This window comes from Thamnophis sirtalis, unplaced genomic scaffold (assembly GCF_051295495.1).
Source record: "Thamnophis sirtalis isolate CommonGarterSnake01/CBP01778 unplaced genomic scaffold, rThaSir2_p1.2 scaffold_4, whole genome shotgun sequence".
Classification (NCBI taxonomy): Eukaryota; Metazoa; Chordata; class Lepidosauria; order Squamata; family Natricidae; genus Thamnophis; species Thamnophis sirtalis.
Window position 1 is genome coordinate 38364743 of NW_028261384.1, and position 17160 is coordinate 38381902.

The window sequence follows — 17160 nt, forward strand, 5'->3', positions numbered from 1 at the left end:
CCCTAGAACCGTTTTTTTTGGGGGGGAAGCTCCTGAAGCCTCTGGAGGGCCTCCGGTGGGAGTAGACTGTCTTCACCTTCCCCAGGCTCCTATAAAGCCTCTGAATCCTGGGGAGGGCGAAAATGGCTTTAAAAATGGCTGCATGCCCTGACAAATGGTTCTGCATTCCACCTGTGGCATACATGCTATAGGTTTGCCATCCCGGATATAGGATTTCCTGCCTGGGCAGGGAGTTGAACTAGAAGACCTGCAAGGTCCCTTTCAACTCCAATAGAATAACATTCTATTCTATTCTGTTCTGTTCTATTCTATTCTATTCTCCACCAATGCATCTTTGTGGAATTTATAGAGAAGAAAATTAGCATTGTCAAAGCTAAATGTGAATAAATCCTGAATTTTGATTAATATCTTCTCCTCTTATGGATGGTATGTTTCTTCAACTTGAGTCCTCTACCAGAGATCTGGGAATTTGAGACTACAGCATCATAATGAATCTTAGCTGTTCCTAGCCCTGCACTACTCTGGACAGAGTTCTGATCTCATTCCTGGGATCTCATAGCTACTCTCCTAGTTTAGCAATCACAGCCCCTACCACTACTGGAACCACTTTATTTTCCATATCATGTCCAATTTCTCCTTCAGGCCCTTGTACTTCTTTAGATTCTCGTACTCTTTCTTCCTGATTTGCTATCAGTTGGCACCACTACATCTATCACATGGCTGTCTTTTGCTCTTTTATCTGTTATCATAATGTCTGGTAGATTGGCTGGTACTTATCGTTTGTCACGATAAGGAAGTCTCATCAAATCTTCGTTTTCTTATTCTCCAATCTTCTCTGGGATGGCATATCTTACGCAAATGTTCTTGTACACAATGCCAGCTGCCACTATGTGTTGAATTGTCTGCACTTTGGGTCCTGTCTAGTGTGGTGGAACTGCTGCTTAGTGTCTGTTTTTGTGCCGTATGATCAGTGCCTCAACAGTCTTGTAGTCCAGCCCAGTACAGTAACTGATAGAATTTCCCAATGTCTGCCATCTTAGCTATCTGTTAATGGTACATCCCATGCAGAGTCTTGTACGCTTCAGAAAGGTGCTTTCCTTTGGAAAAAAAATATATGCAAACATCCCTTCAAAGCTGCTTGTTGGCCTCTTCCATTTCTAAAACAAAGTAAAGCTCTTGATTGCTCCACATTAAGATGTTTAAAACCTTTGTTTGATAGTACCAATAATCAGAACGGGTTTTTGCAATTGTATGGAAAAGATTCTTTCAAAACTAAACTTCCCAAACAAGATTTCTATATAACACAAAGGCACTTCAACAACAAAACTTCATTGCCTCCCACTAAGCAAAGCACAGTCGTTTTGCAAAGTCAAAGAAAAAGAAAAAGGAATAAGAAGAAAAAAAATCTTATTTCCACAACTGACAGGGAAATATTTGGGATAGTTTACATTTTTGTTAACAAAAAAGAACTTAACACAATTTTGTGAGTGTTATAATACATTTTCATTCTGTCTGCTTAGAAAAATGATCAAAGCAAACATGAGAACATTGAGTGTTGTGCTGATTTCATTGAAAGGAATAGGAAAAGTGAAAGTGTCTCTACTTTGGCCAGTTGTTATTGGCACATTTGTGAGATTTTGAGTTAGATGAAATTTGAAAGATGTAGCTATAGAAGGCCAAGATTCTAGCTGTGGGCTACTATTATTTGAAATGTTAATGCCGTGACAGAAGCTCAAAAGTGAACCATGGAATATCATTTATTGTCAACGTCCAGCCCTGATTAGAATGTATGCGTGTTGTGAATTTTAAACTATTCTTTTATTTTGCTTTTCTTTTTCTTCTTCCTTTGTAAGCCGCCCGGAGTCCTCCGGGATTGGGCGGCCTATAAATTTAATAAATAAATAAATAAATTTCATTTATAGCAAAGTAGAGTATAATTCCTATGGCAATATATTTCAATTGCTTACCCATATGCTTTTTCTTGAATCACCCATTTTGTAAACACTGAAATCCATAGATAAATGGGATTGAATACTTTTTAAAATGATAACTGTGGCTTCATGGTCTGTGAGAACATTGTGGAACATCTCTATAACTTGGTTTGTTTGTTTTATTGTAGTTTCTAAGTAGTTTGATAACAATGTTATTTTTGAATTTGTACAAGCTATTTTTCCAGATCTAACAATTATAGTACCTTAAACACAGGAGGACGTGGGGAACGTCAAGCATTTTACAAGTTGGAAAAAAGCCAATTTTCTGATGCTTTTAGTGCATTTTCATACATTACTCAGAAGCAAGTCCTATTGAGTTCAGATGCGACTTAGTCTAAGTTAAGTGGGTATAGGGTTGCAGCTGGGAATCTTAATTTTGTAATGTATTTCAGACTTTATCCCCATAAAATCCTCCATTATATATAGATCCTAGTAACAACTTAAGGAGTTCTGGTAATTTCTTTCAAAGGAACTGTCTCCCTATCATGTTACATAAGTTGATCAAGCTAGTTTTCTTTTACCTTCTTCTTAGCCATTTTACCGCTTCTAATAAGAATACCTATTTAGAAAACAGATGGATGAAAGAAACTGTCTTTTTATTTAGACTGTATTACAGCAAAAAGGAAGTTGCTTCCAGTTTAGTTCCAAATCATTGTATTTACAGCTGGATTGTAATATAGTTTAATAAAAATAACTCACCTTCTCATTGCTGGAAACCTAGCACAGACTTCTCATATACAGTATGTGATTACCTTTGCTTGCAGTCTTCTAGCAAAATATGGGCTGATAGAATAGTAGAGGACCTCACTCCAGCACTAAATGTACTACAACTTGATGTCTGCTGAGATTCATTGACTATTTTTAGCTTGGAAAAAGAAACCAAAAGAGCTTTCCCACCCAACTTCTCAAGGATCATACCAAGGTTTGATATGATACAACCAGTTTAAGTGATGCAAGTCACCCTAGAGATATACGGCATAGTGTAGCAAAAAAAAAAAAAAAAAAAAAAAAAAAAGCAGTGGTGGCTATACTGAAAATTCTGAATTTATCCTAACATGGTCAATAAAAACAGTTCACTATAAAAGATGCTTTTCATTTATGTTTAAACAGCAAAGTTTGGAATTTAATTGAACCAATTAAATCTGAAATTTTTGAATTAATGCACACTTTCATTTCAGATTTAGGTTTTTCTAACTTATCCCTTCTGTTAAGCAGAATTTTCAAAAGCTTAAGGTGTATTCAATGTACTAGTCTTCAAAGTGACACAAGACCCTTTGTTGCTTCATATGCAGATTGCAGGTTCTAGCCTCTAGGGATCTGAAAAGGTTCAAAGTCATTACACCAATGAGTTTGAAAATGGTTTGAGTATTCTATGAAAAAACTGTCCTCTCCATAAAGTCTACTCTAAGTTCCCAGGAATATTCTTGAACTTATCTGTAGCAGATCTTTGGAAGAAATACAAACCTACTCAGACTCATGTGTTCCACATTCCCAATTAGAAAGCAGGAAGTCAGATTTCATTAAATTGATTCCTTCCGTCAATGTGCTAGGAACCCAAGTCCCAAAATTGTTCTTTGGTGTCAATTCTAGCACACCTGGAGGACACACCAAAGGGAAATTAATGATATCAGAAAAATAAGTGAGTGCTATTAATAATGTTATTCATAATCCATAATATTTTTGTTTATTTATTTATCTGGTTTGTTTCTTTTTTTAAAAAATGTTATCACCAGCAGGATTTTAAAACCCTTTTTTTAAATAAAACCCAAAGATTATATTACTGTCATTATTATTTTATCCTGCATTTTTAAGAGATGTTTTAGTCATCTCATGGCACACCTAATGCTCCTATTTTCTCAATAACAGCAACCCAACAGTGAGGTGGGTTGGATTGAAAAATATATGACTGGTCCACAGCTACCCAGCCACCATTCATGCCTAAAGGAGACCTAGCTTCTATCCACTGTTCCCTTCCTGATTTCTATCCACTGTTCCTTAGTCTGTGCCAAACTTGTTCATGAACCATTATTTCTTTTCCTATCTCTTTTGAAAGCTTTCCTAAAAAATATGACCATATATCATAGAGAGATAGATTGGTATAATAGTTAAGACATTGAGTTAGAAATTGGGAGACCACAAATTCTAATCCTGTCTTAGGCACAAAGCCAGCAGGGTGACTTTGGGCTAGTCCCTGTCTCTCAACCCTAAGAAGGAGGCAAAGGGAAACCACCTCTGAAATCTAGCCAAGAAAACTTCAGAGACTTAACAAGGCAGTCATTAGGAATCAACACTGATTCAAAGACATCAAAATAAAAAGGAAAAATTCCAGTGCATATAATCATGTCAAATAAATTATTGTTCTAGTACATCTCCCGATGTTTGCAGATGAAAGAACATCTAGAACTAACAATTTTTTCTGATGGCATAATTATTAGAAAGATCTGTTCTGGTCTTCTAATTCCTACCTCTGTCATAGTCATTTCTGGATTGCTTTTTTTCTTCACCAATCCTGTTTCCTACTTACAGTTGTGAGCAATGTATCTTCCAGTTCTGAGAAATGCCAGATTGATAGTGTAGTAAATACTCACACTACAGGAAATAAATCCTCAGTGATTCCTTCTCGGATGCTCAAAGTTCATTAAATTCTGTGATGATCTTTTCAGTTTATTACTTTCTCAGAAGGCTGTGACATAGAACTTGGAAAGAGAGAGAACTTTCCAACTTGGCATTGAGAGCCATAACTTCATCACAGTCATTTGGAATCCCAGTTACTCATACTCATATACTTAGAAGCTCTCTGTGCTGGACGTAAGCAACTACTTGGGCTTATACCACCATGCTAGTGAAATTTCCCATAAATTATGGTGTGTTTTCTTTAGGGATGTACTGGAAGTCTGTGAAGCCTTACATCGTGCCAGTTAGCTGTAAGCTGGCTGAAACCCAAGAGAGAGAGGAGACAGAGGCAGTCTCAGCCATGGCCTTACTTTCAGTGGATGTTGAGCAATCATTTCTACCAGGACACGGCAGGTAAGTTCAAAATCGTACACACTAAAAGTGTCAAATAAATTAGGGGCATGATTGAGAAAATACATTAAAAACACCATTTTCTTTCTCTCTTTTTTTTTTTAAAAAAAGCCCTGGGTCTTTTGTGTAACTAATCAGTGGAATGGCTTGCCTAAGGAATGGCTGCTCTAACACTGGAGGTTTTTAAGAAGAAATTAAGAAGAAATTGGACAACTATTTGTTTAAAATGTTATAGGGTTTCCTGCTTGAGCAGGGGGTTGGACTAGAAGACCTCTAAAGTCCCTTCCAGTGCTGTTATCTTGTTAAACTTTTTTAAAATTCAAAATGCAGAGAAAAATACTACATGGGTTTTGGATTCTTGTTTCAGATGCTTGGGAACAGGGTTCACCTTTACGACTGGTTGCAATATCTCACACTCATGTGACCGCAGTTTGTGATATTTTTATCAGTTTCAAGAAAAATCACCCATTCATAAGAATATGTTTAGTTATAAATGCAGCATTGGCTTAATGCAGATTTGCTTTATAACCTGTTACAAAAACTGTTGCAAAATCAGGTTCAATCATGTGGGTACCTCCATTTATGACTGGAAATAACTAAGAAAACATGAAATCTAGTCCCAGTTGCAATCATAAATTGAATACTATCTGTAGCTTATTTCTTATATCTGTAGTTTATTACCACACCTACAGCATTGTTACTGTTTATTATCCAAGTTTTGTTGAAAGGATTGAAGATCCTGAGAAAAAGACAATTGCTATGCTACTATTCCTAAGGTTAAACAAAGCTTGTCCCCTTTAAAGCTTTTAAAAACAGCAGCTAAGAGAATCATCATACATTATTTTTTTAAAAAAGAAATATTTGCTGCACCTGGAATGTAACACTAATGTCCACTAATGTTGTAATAAGTGGGTCAAAAGTGCACCAAGTAATATCTTAAGTATCAGAAGACACAGCTTCATGAAAAAAGATGAATAAATCGTTCCCAGGGCTGGCTTCATTAATGTGCTAAATGATATTCCCAAATCCCAATCCAATTGGATTTTGTGTTTGGATTCTCAGTATACTCTTTATGATATAGTCATACAATCCTGCAAACTTTCAATCCCTCCATCTTCCACCCTTTATACATTTTCCCATTTATTCCTTCTATGTGATATACTGTATGTAGACCTCATAAACATTAAATATTCATTGAGAAAACCATGTTCAGGCAGCAAATGTGTTACATTAATGAATATTAATAAGATAGAGGTAAGATGGAAGTGGAATATTTCTACTCAAAGCATGCTTGGATATTGCATAGGCTCCTAACATGAAAACTAGGAAACTCAGCTGCAGAAATGAATTTGAAATGAAATATTGGGTTTCACCAGGGATTCTCCCAATGTTTTCTGAGGGAAAAAAGCAGGCAACAGTATTTGAATCTCCATTCAGAACCTTATCGATTCACCTGATCAGTTTCAAGTCGGGAAATCTTCGGGAGCTTAGAGCAAGTGGAACCAGTGTGACTGAAGCATACGATGAAATAATCCTGATGAAGCTGTGCCTTTATTGATCTTGCTAATAGCTGCATGAAAAGACATCTGGGAATCTTAATGTGTGCTTCCTTGAATTTCATGATGAAATAAAGATGAAATATAAATACATAATTATATGTAGTTATGTGCTTTTCAGCTAAAAGGGCCCTAGAGGAGCTTGCAAAAATCAATACAACAATTTCTGTCCTCACAATAATTGCATTTGACATAATTTCATTTTCATTTTCATTTCAGATAATACAATTAATAGGTTTAATAGGTTTATTGGGATTTATATGCCGCCCTTTTCCCTGAGGGGACTCAGGGCGGCTTACAATTAATGAAATATACTATGATTTTCTTATGTATACATATTTCTTAGCAATTTTAGAAGACCCTTAAGAGACCCCTAGCTTTTATGGACATATATGACTTGCGATTTTCTTATTTGTCATCTCTGACTTAAAAAGTAATTTACAGAATAAACTGAATATATGATGAGAACCAAAAAAATGGCAAACATTTTTAACAGTTTTTTTTAAAGTAGACAAGTGCCTTTAGAAATTTAGTAATTAAGTAGATAAGAGCAGGATAAAAGTGGCAATGTAACTTAAAATGTTGTCCTACACAAAAAAAGAACAAGGAAGTTCCAGGATTATTTTAAACTGATCAAAAAAATGCTTGTGCATTATATTGGACAAATCCAGGAGTTGTTGTTCTATGAATAAGGCAAATAATCCTTTTTAAAAGTGAAATGGGATCAATGAATAACGAAGGAGAGTTCATTTCCCCTGCTTGTCAACTGTTATATCACACTGACCAAATGCGGCTGACTTGGACATGAATTTAACAATTCTATAAAATGAAAGAAAAAACTGCCAACTCACTTCACCAATCAAGTATTTCCACATGATGTGTGAATAGTTCAATGCACAGAGCAGTCTCTCTGTCTCTGCTGCTCTCTCTCTCTCTCTCTGATCACTCAGAAAAGTTTTACAGTGTCTCTGTAAAAAAAAAGACATTGTACACTTTTTACTTTTATGCAAGCCAAATGCTTTTGGCACTTCTGCAGAACAAGGAAAAGTCCAAATGGAATAGAATTGGACTGAATCCATTGAGTGAAAGAAAGGAGAATAAAGAGTAAAAAACAACTAAATCCCTTACAAATGAATTGCTTTGAATGTTATGAAAAGAAAGCTGTGGATCTATTGGAAAAAAAAACATTTTGTATAAGCCACCTAGCAGAGTGGCTTTCTGACCCTAATTAGTTGGATAGATAAATTTGGCTGTAACTGGCACATAAACCAACTGTTATTTTAATCCCCAAGATCCAGCAGGTCTAAGTATGTTCATCATGAACTTGCAATGGTAGAATTTGCTCGTAAAGTATTGAGTTGCCCAAGTCTAAGGATTTAAAATTAATTCCATAGCAGATTCTGTTGCAGGTAAATTTGGATCTTTTATTCCCAGAGGGTCTATGCCAAAATTATTGCTGGGGAAAAAATAAATTTCTGCAAGTATCATCCTTCCCTGGGGTGGGGTGGGGAAGGGTGGAGAAAACCACACCAGGCTGACAAGGATCTACACACTTCTATGAGTTGTCAGAAGATTTCTTTCATACTGATAGAAGAAAATAGTTGAACAGTGAGGTCCTTGGTACCTTGGTTGTTTCAGAGACTAATCCAATGCCAGAATCTGTAGCATTTCAGTGCATGCAACAAGTGTGGATTGGGTACATAGAGGGCACCTTTGTTGTAATAAAAAAGCACCAACTAGAGAATGCACACAAAACCATCAGTAGCCTCTTCAAAGAAATAAACTTCTATCGGGAAAAAGAAAATATCATACCCTTCCTGATAGGCTCATCACAGAGGCATCAAGAGCAAATTCAAAAAACAAATCTATCATAAAACTACCCACACCAACCAAGTGCTCCACGAAAGTAACAATTCAGTCTTCCACAAGAGCATTACATGAACAACAGAAAAATGAAGCAGATATCTATACAACATCTTCCAATAAAATGGATATTTGTGCAACTATTTTATTTGTATTTGTATTTTATTGGTCTTGTATGCCGCCCACTCCCGAAGAACTCCGGGCGGCTTACAATAAACAAAGGAAGGGGATAAATAGACAAATAGACAAACAACAATTTAAAATACACAACATTCATAGTTACAGTGGGGCTGGCTATTTCAACAGCCCCCCAGCCTGCCGGAGCAGCCAGATCTTAGTGGCTTTGCAGAAGGCCGGGAGAGTAGTAAGGGTCTGGATCTCCACGGGGAGCTCATTCCAGAGGGCTGGAGCTGCAGCAGAGAAGGCTCTCCCCCGGGGAGTCGCCAGCCGACATTAGCTGGCAGATGGGATCAGGAGAAGGCCTAGTCTGTGCGATCTGATTGGTCTATGGGAGGTAATTGGCAGGAGGCAGTCTCTCAGGTACCCAGGTCCGATGCCATGTAGGGCTTTATAAGTAACGACTAGCACCTTGAAGTGAGTCCGGAGACTAATGGGTAGCCAGTGCAGCTCATGGAGGATAGGTGTAACGTGGGTGTACCTGGGTGCACCCACGATCGCTCGCGCAGCTGCATTCTGGACTAGCTGAAGTCTTCGAACACTCTTCAAGGGCAGCCGCATGTAGAGCGTGTTACAGTAATCCAGTCTTGAGGTCACAAGGGCATGAGTGACTGTCTGAAGGGCCTCCCGATCCAGGTAGGGTCGCAATTGATGCACCAGGCAAACCTGGGCAAAGGTCCCCCTGGTCACAGCCGACAAATGGTGTTCTAAAGTCAGCTGGAAATCCAGGAGGACTCCCAAATTGCGAACCCTCTCTGAGGGGTGTATAATTTCACCCCCAGCCTGAGAGATGGAATACTTGGCCAATCTTTGGGAGGGAACATCAGTAGCCACTCGGTCTTGTCTGGATTGAATGCCAACTTGTTTACTCCCATCCAGACCCTAACAGCCTTCAGACACTGGCACATCACTTCTACTGCTTCGCTGAGTTGGCACGGGGCGGACAGATACAACTGCGTATCGTCCGCATATTGGTGGTACTTAATCCCGTGCTGGCGTATGATCTCACCCAGTGGCTTCATGTAGATGTTAAATAGGAGGGGGGACAGGACCGAACCCTGCGGCACCCCATAATTGAGGGGCCTAGGGGTTGACCTCTGCCCTCCGACCAACACCGACTGCGACCTGTCTGAGAGGTAGGAGGAGAACCGAAGGATGGTGCCTCCCACTCCCACCTCTTGCAACCATCGCAGAAGGATACCATGGTCGATGGTATCGAAGGCCGCTGAGAGGTCAAGGAGCACAAGGATAGAAGGGTGACCCCTATCCCTGGCTCGCCAGAGATCATCGATCAGCACAACCAAAGCAGTTTCCGTGCAGTAACCAGGCCTGAAACCCAACTGAAAGGGATCCAGATAATCGATTTCATCCAAGGACTGTCGGAGTTGAGAAGCCACCATTTTCTCAACAACCTTCCCAACAAAGGGCAGGTTGGAGACTGGATGATAGTTGCTCAAAATGGCTGGGTCCAGAGATGGTTTCTTCAGGAGGGGTCTCACCACCGCATCCTTTAGGAGAGCGGGAAAATTCCCTCCTGGAGAGAGGTGTTGACTATCGTCCGGATCCAGCCGCGTGTCACCTCCCTGCTGGTCGAGACCAGCCAGGAGGGGCACGGTTCCAGTATACAGGTGGAGGAACTCACCACTCCCATGGCCTTGTCCACTTCCTCAGGAGAGACAAGTTGAAACTCAATCCATGAAATATGCTCAAGACCTTCCCCCAGTACCTCGGCTGGTACCGTGCAATTGGAGTCCAGCTCTGTCCGAATCCGAGTGATTTTATCTGTTAATTCCTCAGCTCTACCTTGTAAAGGGTCATCCGCATCCCTCCCTTTCAAGAGGGAGCGGGTTATTCTAAACAAGGTGGCTGGGCGCAATTCAGTGGATGCAATAACTTCATTAGAACGTGCCTGACCAGTCAATTCAGTGGAGTACAACTAACATAAGCTGTGAAAAGGATAACACTGCCATACCTCAAAAACATCTCAGAAACCACCAGCAGACTATTACAACCACATGGCATCATCATAGCACACAAACCAAAACATCCTCAGTCAATGTAAAGACCCAACAAGCCTAGAAGAAAAACAGGAGTCATACAGTATAAGGGCTCTCACAGCTACCATATAGGAGAAATAGACTAAAGATTAGAAGTGCACATCAATGCATAACAGTCAGAAGATCTGATAAAACTCCTTAATCTCATAATGCATGGACAGACTTACCCAAAGTTTCAACTTTGAAATTGAGCAATCTAGACCAAACCAAGTTCCAAAAGGCTAGAGAATTCTAGAAAGACTGGCACCCAGACAAATCAATAGGCACATAGAGATAAACAACATCTATATATCATTTCAAAGAAACTATCAAAAAGTAAAAAGGAGACAAAAAAACCTAAACACTCCTCACCAGCAATCAACACCCAGATGAGCAGAAACTAATATCAAAGATTAACATTAAAACAATAATCAGAAGCAAACAAAATGCCAATCAAGGAACTACAAACTCAGACAAACAAATAGTAAATAACAGGAATCATCAAGATCACTGCCACCAGCAATGACAGAGCAAGCCACTAGTATATAAAATGAGAGCAAATTTTAATCTCTACAATGGTAGAAATGATGAGGTTACATAGTTTGGTAATGAAAGTTCTTCAAGGACTACATTTATGAAAATACAATTCAGTAAAGTTTCTCTTAATTTTTAAACACTCTAGAAATCTCTTACAAGCTTCACAAATGCATGTCATGTTATAGAACTATATACATTTGATTAATTTTTCTTATTTCCTGTATTCATATTATAAATTATGTCAGTATTTCTGAAAATGTGGTCTGAAAACCCACTGTAGGATCTGCAAAAACATCATTTGCCAGATATTGAAAATATCTGAAAAACTTTAAAACCATATCACTGTTCTCATTATTATTAATTTATTAAAAATATAGTGACTTTTATAAAAATAATTTTAATGTTAATATCTAATAGTTTAATAGTTATTTTACATGATTCAATCAATATTCTAAGGGCTACATTAAATTTAATATTTAATATAAATATCAATAAATATAACCCATATAAACAGAAGTCATTTTACATGCATCATAGTTTTTTTAAAATAGGAAGCAGTTTTGTGAGAAAAAGTTTAAGAAACACTGATGAGCATGATACTGAATCTGAAATCTAAAAATTAAATTTCTGACTATTGAGAATGCTGGAATAATAATAATAATAATGTGTGAAGATGAATTGAAAATATCTACAAAAATCTTCACAGGACATACTTCCATTACAGATCATTTGTGATTGCCTATCCCTTTCTCAACACCATAAATCATCTTATTTAGCATTTATTTGTTCATCCCAGTTCAACAAAAAGAGTATATTGCAATAAATGATAGATTAAGATGAATGTTAAACAGCATTCATACTAAAGCAGGACAAGATTTTTACACAAATGGTACAAGGTGTTACTTATATCCTTTAAATAAAGGACATTTTTTTTCTTGGAACAGAATTTACATGAGGAGGAGGATTTTAATCCAGGCAGTAAGTAATCATAAGAAAGGAAAACAAAAATAGCAATTGAAAGTTTTTTTACAATTCAGATTCAGACATGAAATATATTTGTGTTCTTTTACAATGCAATGCTTATTATAATTTAGGGCTCAGTAAACCTAATTTTTCTGGTGAAATAAAGCCAAATTTTGGAACAGCAAAAATAAAATGTAATTAGCTTGACGTATCAAATTACAGGGTTTAAACTAATTAGTGGCTGACATATTTTGAGACATATTTTTGTCCTAATCAGCTCTCCTTTCCACTTAACTTGATTTGCTAAGATCTTAAATAAAGCTGGTACCTCCCTCATCCTATTAACAGAGTGGGCTTATTTGTTTGTTGTTTTGCTTTATTGAGATAATAGAACAGAAAGAAAGAAAGACAAAAATATTAAAGAATAACAAAAAGAAAAAGAATTACTGTTTCTCTCTTTTTCTCTGCTTGTCATGCACATATAGATGCATATTTATATGAAAAATTACATAATATTTAAATAAAGGATTACCACATTTCCTTGACAATATCTATATATAATTTACACTGATGGACAACTTACACACAAGTTGCTAGTAATATCAGGTCTTGAATCCACCAGATAATTGGGTTCCCAGATTCTTTCTGTTGTTGTAATCAGTGTGTGTCCTGGCATACATATGTCAATCAAGCTGGTAGAAATTCAGATATGATTATTTCATTTCCTTACCTTATTTATTCAATATCTTTACAAAAACTGAATGGTAAATTACAGTTGAGAAGACACTAATAGTCAGATAAAATGGAATTCAGAAAATCAATAAATTCCTTACACCTGGAGTAAAAGATATGTTCATCATGTTGAATTAGTCAGCAGGAACAAAGTGGCCTGAGTTTTGAATGCTCTGTTGCTGTAGGCTGATTTTTGCTCAGCTTATTGGTTAATAAATCCCATGGAATACAGAATTCTGTTGTTTTAAGGTGACTGTATTCTGAAAGTAAAACTGAGACACATAAATTTGTGTATGTTTAATAATGTTAATGCAAAACTCAATTTCTGAGAAATTCATTTTTCTTGAAATCGTGTGTGTGTGTGTGTAATGATTTCCTCATATCTTCGCTACTGGTTCAGAATTGGGATCACGTGTGTGCACACAATTGCATGCATGCTTGCTTCGATCATACACGATACTTCTGTGCATGCACAGAGCCTCCTGTGCATGCACAGAGCATCCATGATGATGTCTGGGTAGGTGGGTGGAGTTTCCCACCTCTGCCATTACCACTGCCATATACCGGTATATCAGTATGGCTGGGGTAATGGCAGAGGCAGGAGGCTCCATCCACCCATCCAGACATCATTACGGATGCTCTGTGCATACACAGAACCTTCCAAAAATTACAAAAATTTCCTATTCCATTTTTGTGCTCTCAAGTTGTGTGGGAAATGATTTCTGTATGAACCTGTCAATTCAAGTTAATAGATTACCAAAAAGTAATAGATATCTTTTCACATCAGGAAATGAATTTTGTATTTCATTCTGAATTTCCATTCTACCAGAAAGTTGTTGGTCATTACTTCAATCTCTTTCCATTCTTCATGACCTAATAAATAAAATTCCCCAAGATTGTCTGTTAGTAACTACTTTTTTAAATTCTTGTAATTTCATGTGTGTGTTATCGAGGGATAATAATTCCCCTCCTTGTCTTCTGACAGCTTCTTTTTTGATTGCCCTTGATGTTTCCAAGCATCAGAGTTTCACAAACAAGGAAAATGATGTCTTTGCCAATAGTACTTTTATGGCTAACATGATGTTTCTACAATTATTTTTTTGTCCAAGGTTTGTCATTATCTTTCTGGTTATAGTTATTATCTCTGTGAAGATTTGAAACTTGGAAAATTAAGGTATTGCAGGTTCAGCTTATCCTCTATCTATTTTCATGGAGTTGACATTGTTGATGTAATTTTTAAAGAAAAAATATTGATTAGCTTTCCCTTTTTCATTTTGAACTTAACAAGAAATTCATCTAGTTTGCATTGCTTCCCAGAAGGTATCCCAAAGAAACCCAGTCAGAGCCAAGGATGCTTGTTTAACTGATACCATTTCTATTAATATTGCTTCAGATTCTACTCGCTTGGTATTGAAGTGTTCATTATGTGCAATGATTAGCAAATCTGAACTCCCCCCCTTGCTGTTGATCCATTAAGAAGGACTCTTGCTGCTTACCTAAGTGAGACGATGTTGCTACTCCAGCTATCTAGCTGTCTGTTGACAGGTTTCCATAAGTCAGAACATTTTCCTGGTTTTCCTGGAGCATAAGCTACATAGATAGTGGCAGTGGTAATAATGATGATGATGATGATATTGAGAATAAAAATATTGAGACCCTAAGATGTCAAAATGTGTATCAAAGCTGAGGCAGACATTTGAATTTTGGCTTTGTCAATGCTATTTTGATGGTAAGCCTGCCCATTACATCGACATGTAGATCTGTTTCCAAATAAATATGAACTTTATGTGCAATTCATGATATTTGTTGCAGCCATATGAAAACTTGCATTTTGAGCATGTCAATTTATCTAGGGTTTTGAAATACTCTAGATAAATCTCCTTGAAAGAAACACTAGAAATGCTAGAAACACTTCAGAAAAACATTTAATACCTTGAGAATCCAGAACAATATGTTACATTCCAAAATGTTCTGAACTACAACTTCAAGCATTGTTTATTATTGTGCAGTCTAGGACAACAAGAGATATTGTTCAGCAACATCACAAAATCATAGAATCTTAAATTTATACAATTGGAATAGGGCATTAAGTCAGTGATGTGTTTAAGCTTTATAGGATGTATGCATACCCAATAATACTGAACAACAAAGATTTTGCTTCTTGTATAGTATATTTAATAGATTTTTGATTGCCATTCACAAAAGTAACCTGTAATTTAATCTATCACATACCATTTTATAGAAATCTATTTTTACACAATGGCAATGTATACCCATCAGTACCTGTTGACTATGCTGTACACATGAAAGAAACATACAAAAACGTGGAACTGTTCTTGAAGCAGGTCCAGCACAGTTAGAACAACTGGAAAATCTATGGAGCAGTGGTGAAATTCAATTTTTTTTACTACTGGTGCTGTGGGCGTGGCTTGATGGGGGTGGCAAAGGAAGGATACTGCAAAATCTCCATTCCCTCTCCACTCTGGGACCAGTCAGAGGCAGTTCTCTGAACTACTCAAAATTTCCGCTACCGGTTCTCTAGAACCTGTCAGAACCTACTGAATTTCACCCCTGCTATGGAGATCTAAAAACAGTGGCTCTACTGCTTGGAATGCAGCTTGTATATACCAAGCACTGTTATATATGTCTATGGGATTGGAACATCCATGCAAGACAGTTGCATTAAATTAAAAAGAATGATCACACCTAAATAATTTTGTTTCAGCGCAGAAAAATGTGACACATGAATGAAACCCTTATTGACCTAAAAAAGATATTTTTACCTCCACTTCACATAAAACTCAGATTGATTAAAAATGTTATGAAAGTGATGAACAAGGAAGGTGAGGGTTTTCGTTATTTGAGACATATGATTCCAAGAAACTGATGCCAAGATCAAGGAAGGAAGTTTTATTGGTCCACAGATCAGATATATCACCAATAACAAGTAGTTTGAAGATCTATTAGTGGTACCAGAGAAAATAACCTGCAAAACAATCAAGAATGTTGTTGAGAATTTTCCTGGCAATTATAGAGCACCAAAATACATTCAGCTGATTTAAACTTCTTTCAGCATATATGAAGTGCAAATGTCACTAAAGATTCACCTTCTGCATTCACACTTAGATTTCTATGCCAAAAATCTGGATGCAGTCAGTGACAAACATGGTAAAAGTTTTCACCAGAACATTGTTACAATGGAAAAGGGGGATTTAGGCCAACTGGAATCTATTAATGTTATTGTTAATACTACAGCAAGATCATCAGACAAATGAAAATCAGCAGCAAAATATTTTTAGCCCTGTGGAACTTATGCAACATTTTGGAAACATTATGTGATTAAATACATTATAGTAATTAAAAATTAGTTTCATATTTCTCAAAATTCCTACATGATACAGTCATTTTGAAATTACTGTATATTTGTATTCGGTTTGAAGAATTCATCATAATCACTTTTGAAAAAAATTGTTGTCCAGTATAATGAAGACTCAACCACCCATCTGAATAATTGTTTCCACTGTCAAACTATCTCTTTTGTCAGAAAACTTTTTCTAATGGTAAAAATGCACTCCAAATAGACTCCATTAGTATGACTCATTCAGGTATCTGAAAAGTGCTGAAATATTTCTTTCTCTTCTTCTTAAGACTAAATGTATCCAGTTTCTTCTGTATTTTGTTCAGTAATATCTCTAACCTTCAAGAGGCATATAATATAAATCAAAAGCTTCTCATAAGTGCTTGTTTAATTTTCTCCACTGACTTCTAATAACAGAATAACAAAGTCATTGAGGTCTTCTAATCCAGACCTCTGCTCAAGCAAGAGATCCTATACCATTCAAGACAAGTGGCTATACAGTCTCTTCTTAAAAGCCTCTGTGATGGTGCACCCACAACTTCTGAAGTCAAGCCATTCCACTGGTTAATTGTTCTTACTGTTAGGCAATTTCTCCTTACTTTCAGGTTGCTTCTCTTCTTGTTCAGTTTCCATCCATTGTTTCTTGTCTTGCCTTCTTCTTGTCCTGTGGCAAATAGGGCTTTATTTATAAAATAGGAAAATAAGAAAATATGGCTTTATTTATAAAATAGGAACATCCCCATCCATTTTTATCCAACCCCATTGAGACTTTTGGAAATATGATAAATTCATTTTTTTATGTCGGGGCTGTCTATACTTTCTCAGGACTTTGCCATTTTTTGACCAAGTGGAAATGTTCAAAGTGACTTAAGGGGAAAAACAACTGATAGATGGATATTAATTACATTTCCTGTTTCTAAGTA

The 17160-nt window shown here is 36.8% G+C and overlaps 1 protein-coding gene across 1 annotated transcript in view; it reads left to right on the forward strand.

Moving 5' to 3' along the window:
• Positions 1-17160, forward strand: part of LOC106556994 (histone deacetylase 9) — a 173693-nt gene that overhangs the window by 149093 nt on the left and 7440 nt on the right. Inside the window, exon 14 of the mRNA XM_087714371.1 lies at positions 4871-5018. Coding sequence (XP_087570497.1) covers positions 4871-5018 — 148 coding nt within the window. The remainder of the gene's footprint in view (positions 1-4870; positions 5019-17160) is intronic.